The 5,892-nt window shown below is 36.6% G+C and overlaps 1 protein-coding gene and 1 long non-coding RNA gene across 2 annotated transcripts; both read right to left on the bottom strand.

Annotated features, from left to right (window-relative positions):
- Positions 1–231: 231 nt before the first annotated feature.
- On the bottom strand, positions 232–4,746 carry LOC104609972 (protein C2-DOMAIN ABA-RELATED 5-like). The gene is made up of 4 exons (XM_010276424.3): positions 4,530–4,746; positions 4,215–4,405; positions 1,294–1,389; positions 232–849 (listed from the first exon to the last, which is right to left on the bottom strand). The coding sequence occupies exons 2-4, from the start codon at positions 4,323–4,325 to the stop codon at positions 559–561; spliced, it is 498 nt and encodes a 165-aa protein (XP_010274726.1). The 5' UTR covers positions 4,326–4,405; positions 4,530–4,746; the 3' UTR covers positions 232–558.
- Positions 2,080–4,208, bottom strand: LOC148792148 (uncharacterized). Its single transcript, XR_016068731.1, has 2 exons — positions 3,300–4,208; positions 2,080–2,396 (listed from the first exon to the last, which is right to left on the bottom strand). It is a non-coding gene; the product is annotated as an uncharacterized LOC148792148 (long non-coding RNA).
- Positions 4,747–5,892: the final 1,146 nt, after the last annotated feature.

Genomic DNA, 5,892 nt, shown 5'->3' on the forward strand with positions numbered 1-5,892 from the left:
GCACTCCCAAACATGGCCTAAATCCTTAACAGGAAGTATGATAAAAAGATGAACGGGACAGCGACTGCGCTGCGAGGCAAAGAAAGGTAATACAATTGTGCTAATGTCCACGGTGCTTCTAATGGTGTGCAATGAATGGTCTTATTCCTAAGATAACTTTGTGATATAACAATAAATAGGAAGCCTATTTTGACATATTTATTCTAGTCACAAAAGTATTCAAACAGAGAATAAGAAATGCACCATCAATTCAACAGTTATTATAAATAGGCAGCCAAAAAAAAAAAAAGAAAAAGAAAAAAAAACTGTTCCAGTCTATTTACCAAGAACAGTCGAACATTCAACCCAAGAAAGAAAACACAACAGTTCCATCCTACTTGCTAAGCTATATGATTCATAACAACACATAAGAGGTGAATATTTCTAAAGGCAAATGTGTTTTACATATTCACGAAAAAACAAACAAATGTAGGTAAATTCCTTTGAGTCAGGTAATGAAAGCTTGGAAGCTGAAGATATACTAGAGACAACCAAGCAGAAGAGAGTCATCCATGATTTCTATTCAGAGTTGGAACCAGGGAGCTTAATCCACTGAAACTGAAGTTCCACTTCACCTCTTTCCACATTTTTCAGTCTCACACACACATCTTGGATAACCTTTCCATCTTGCCAGACAATACAGCTCTCTTCAGCAAGGCAGTTTTGCCTGCTGGGTAGTTCTCTCGTTATTACTGTACCACTTGGATAATTTCTCAAGTCCATCTTTACAGCTTCCAAAAATGGCCTTATGTCAAGCTCTGCTTGTCCCATTTTGTCATCCAGGGAGAAAGTGTCCTTGTCATATACCGTCTGCAATACTCAAAAATGTTTCTAAGCACATTCAATGGGCCTAAAATTTTGCAGTAACTTTCATATATAATGAAACAGAAACACTGCTTGACTTGCAAGGAAGCACGGGGAAAGGTAACTTGTGCTTTTGTACAGATCTCCCTACATTATATTCACAGCATGAGTAAAAAATAAAATAAAATTAGTCAGTGTTGTGGCCATGGAGGAATACCCACAGCATTATCAGTGGATATTCAAAACCTAGACTTCCCAAATATCACAATCAGCTCCTAGTTCTTTTTTCCATGCCCATTTTACCCCCTTGAGGACATACAGTATTTTTTGCAAGTTACATTCAATGATTTGATATAATACATCCATAATTGTCTACCATCATCAAAACATTTTATGACTTGGATATGGAAGAAGAGAATCAACAAGTTGGAAGTCCAAAAGAATACTTACAAGCTTGACTGGAAGTTTGGGATCTGACACAGAAAGAGTTAAATCTTCATTCCACTCAGGATTGATATTCTTTTTCACTACACGAGTTTTCAGTTTCTGCACCAGATTTAAAAACATTTGTTTAACAACAATACTGACCAATATCACCAAAAATTTAATAATTGAATTTCAAGCAAGAAGCCAAGAATAAGTTAGAAAAGAAGTGACTATTAAGTCAAACGCTGCATCGCTATCCATGTCATGATCAAGTATAATCCACTACGGATGCTTAACCTACTCGTAAAAGATGTAACAATTCAAAGCTGAGCAGATAGATTTAGAGAGAGAGAGAGAGAGAGTAGCAAAATCATTGAGTGTGGAGGTGATATTTAATTGGGTGAGGATAGATGCCATTGCTTTTGCTGACGCACTAGCTAAACAAGGGGTGGGAAGGAAGATATTGTTTTGGGCTATGTTGTAAATTGAATCTATTGGGGAGGGCTAAGAGAGTTTATCTCTCCCCTTCTTCATCTTTGTACTTAGTTATCCTTTTTTAATAAAATTGCTTTCTGTTATTGATCAACAAAAAAAATAGATATGAAAAGCAAAAGATTACTCTAATGACATCAATTTCATCCTTCAACCCCCCAAAATTGATCAACTTTTCTTAATATTGCAAGTCCAAAGTGATAGACATGGTTCAACAGAACCATTGAAGTCTTAACATAAAATGAATTGTGTAACACAGGACTGGTGCCTCCATTTTGAATTGAGTATTCTAAGAACTAAACTTATAGACACTGTCAATGAAAAAATAAATAAGATCTGCTTAATATTATTGATCATGCTTCCAAAGCAAACCAAAACAAGTGTCAAATGTTGATAACCCATCTTATTTGAGTAACCTGAGGTAATAATTAGATACACTTAGTAAGAGAATCAAGCAGAATCCCTCTTCCATTCATGAAGAAGATACTCTATGTTGGCCTCACAACTCAAGCTTCTTTCTACATACATGGAAACAATAGAAAAGAACAGCCAATCTCAACATGTCACCAATATTTCTCACCCACATCATCTCCTCATCTTTTTTTTGATAAATGCCCACATCATCTCTTCATTACCTATCAATGTAAAATCCAAAATAGTATGGAATACCACAAAACTCCATTGATTAATATTTCTACTTTACTGATTACGTAGATAATGTTTTGATGAAACTAACAATGTGAGAATGCTTCAAGTCATCATTCTTGCTCAGAACATTGACCACATTTTTGTTAGGGAAAATTCCTTATTAGTATCTTGTACTTTGTGCCTAGTGCCACTTTGGTCCCCAAACTTTAAAATGCGGCAATTCAATACCTGTCATTAATCAGTTGTTAACCTGCCATTAAGTGACATTTGAAAAGGACACAAATGCCCTTCAAGTGTCATTTAATTTTCTTTATCAACCATCTAAACATTGACAAAAATTTAACAGTCCTAAATCTTTGCTTCTTCCATTCAAGAAAGTTGAGGTTCCGTTTTTTTTTTTTTTTCTTTTCTTTTGTATGTTTTTTCTTTTTTTTGGGCATTCTAGTGACCCAAACTTTCTTCAATAGAAGAGGCAAGGATTTTGGACTATTAATTTTTTGTCAATGTTTGGATAGTTGATAAAGAAAATTAGATAACATTCAAAGGGCATTTGTATCTTTTTAAAATGTCACTTAACAATTGATCAACAGCTAGTTAACGGCAGGTACTAAATTGCCACATTTTAAAAGTTTGGGTACTGAATTGTCATATTTTAAAGTTCAGGGACCAAAGTGGCACTAGACCCAAAGTACAGGATACTAATCCGGAATTTTCCCTTTTTGTTACTAGGGACAGAGCCCGCTATTAGGAGGAAAAACGTCCACACTACACAGTGTTTGACATTAAAGATAGCGTTGAGGTTTCTGTGCCATGAACCACAAGGCACTGCATGGTCCATCCAATAATTGTTAAAGCGGCAAGGGTTAGTTCACTGACTAACAAATACTTACAATCACCCGGCAGAATCAACTATATATTGCAGAACAAAGATCAACCTGCATATATTTAATTGATTTTCTCCACCCACTTTCAGGATTCTAAAGATGAACCGCTAGTTTCATACTGCAGTACAGAGCATTAAGTTGAATAACTTGAAAGTTCCTAAAATTGACAAAAGAGGATTCTAATTTACTCAAGCACTAAACAGATGTTTCACAGGTAGGATTAAATAAGATTACTAAAAAGAAAAAAAAAAGAAGAATTAAAGACCAAAAAAAAACATGTGGGAGAAAAAGAAATCAAAGCCCAAGATGAACAGAGGCAAAAACTACAAGAAAAAAGGATCATTGGACATCAAACTTTGGGAAGAGAATGAAATTAATTATCAGAGAGATTTTATTCGAGTTTAGCCACCTCTTGTCCTATGCCACAATAAAAGGTTTGATTTCATTCACAATCTTTAATAGAACAATAGTTGTTATTAACAGAGCTTCTGCTCCAAGTCCCATATATTAGTCAAAGAAAGCAAGTTCCCCATAAACAATTTTCATCTCCTAAGAAATAGACAAAATAAGAAGAAATCTAGAGGTCTTTTTTTCGTAGCAAAACATCCAGCAAAAGAATTACAAGTCCATTTTTAATCCCCTGCCTTTCAATTGTATAAACTATGCTTAGAATTCGAATATATGCGAGAGAGAAAGAGAGAGAGAGAGGGAGAAAAGAGGGTAAACCAAAATCCAGCAAAGTCTTCCATCAAACATCGAATTAACCAATCTCAATAGCTCAGAAGAGCAAAAAATATATTTATATGAATTGAAATGCATGATCAAAGATCAAAGACTACAAACCCATGTCGACATACACACAGAAAGAAATATCAAAAGAGAGAAAACCAAGACAATGATCAAAACGATCAAGAAGCAGACCTGTTTACCCATTTTAATAACAAGGTAGGGATCACTGCTCCGGACATCCCGGACGGCAAGATTAACACCACGCTTAACGCGGATTCTGAGAAGACCCAACAGGTTATCCATCAACGACTATGAAGTAGAGGGAGACTGCGAACTATGAACCGGTGAATCCTTCCATCTCACGAGCCCTTCTCTCTATTTATCTTTCCAAGCACAGGGCACAGTAACGCAATAACAGCGTAAATTATTTAAACAATTTAACATAAAAACTAAATTGGTAAGAACCCCACGCCACCTCAAACAAAAGACGAACTGGTAAGAACCCACCTCATAAAACCATGCGTTCCATCTGTTCACCGCCACCTGCGAGTTCAGTCAACCTCAATACTTAATCGAAGGACTCGTCCCGTTTCGGGTCTCTATTTCGAATCCTTTTCTCAATTCTCCTCTTGCCGAAGCATTTTGTCTGGACACTCACTGGTCTTCCTTTATCCTCGATATTACATTTAATGTATTTTTGGAAGACTGGGTTTTGCTTCTCTGGAAATCAGGTTCCTTTAATGGCTCTCATTCAAATTCGTCGGGTTTGACCAGAGACTTCAAATCCGTGAAAATCGCTAAAATTTTGCCACGTGGCGAAAAGGATAAAACACTTTTATTACGACATAATTTTTTTGGAATCAGCACCAAAACCGTGAAATCAAAAACTTCTATTGTGGGCCACAGCAATACATGATTATCTAATGCCATGATTCATGGTTTTAGAGACAAAACCCGGAAGATTCTTCGATATTCCGAGTTTGGACACTTTGGTGGTGACTCATGGGTCCCACTCAGCGGTGACGGCGTGTGGGCCGCGGAAGATGTCATGACTCGTTTGTGCACGACGGTACCCGATTACCTGACGAGTCGGGATCTCCTGCACTTCCCTTCGTGTGAGACGGGAGACTGGATCTGCTCCTCACACCGCCGCACAGGCGCCTCACTATTTGTGAGGAGCAGATCCCTTCTCGTGAGACGGGGTGCACTTCCATTTACGGTTTTACACGTCATTCATCTACAACTACGTCTCATATGGGTGTCATTAAATGGTTGATTGCTCCTTTCAAAATATCTTTATTTATTGGATAAATCTCTTAACCTACCTGAAATTGACTAACTCCACCTTACTTTATTAGTTATCTATTGTCTTAAAATTCCCTCATTTCCTAATAATTTTTTAAAACCTTCCTTAATTTTTTGTCACACTAGGTTTACGCATACATCACGTGAGTGATAATTATTATAAAATTTTTAAAATATTTTTAATATTTACCACCACTGTTAAAAGTTGTTAAAAGTTGCAGCGGTTGCAATGATTTTGATATCATCATCGCAAGTAATAGCGGCCACACAGTCGCCAGTTCTACCCTCTTTCCTTTTTGCCAACCTAGAACTAAACTCTCTCTGCAATGGACATTCTCAGAAACCTTCTCATTGAATGATGAATTGTAGTTGGCCGACAACCATCAACGTCAGAAAATTCAGTCCTCAACGTCGCCGATCTCACAATTGAACGGTTGAGGTTCATCCAAGAAGATAGAGCAAACAAACTACAAGTGACAAGTAATCCTCAATTTGAGTTTATTGAATAAATCCAAGTAGGTAATTAAGATTGTCGTAATGTGGAAGTTTGATTCTATTAAGATTG

The sequence above is a fragment of the Nelumbo nucifera genome, chromosome 4, assembly GCF_055504915.1.
Source record: "Nelumbo nucifera cultivar China Antique chromosome 4, China Antique-T2T, whole genome shotgun sequence".
NCBI lineage: Eukaryota > Viridiplantae > Streptophyta > Magnoliopsida > Proteales > Nelumbonaceae > Nelumbo > Nelumbo nucifera.

Coding starts and splice junctions, on each gene's coding strand:
- LOC104609972 (XM_010276424.3), bottom strand. CDS start 4,325: ATGGATAACCTGTTGGGTCTTCTCAGAATCCGCGTTAAGCGTGGTGTT. Junction 1,390..4,214: donor TTATTAAAATGGGTAAACAG/GTCTGCTTCTTG, acceptor AATCTGGTGCAG/AAACTGAAAACTCGTGTAGT. Junction 850..1,293: donor CCAAACTTCCAGTCAAGCTT/GTAAGTATTCTT, acceptor TGAGTATTGCAG/ACGGTATATGACAAGGACAC.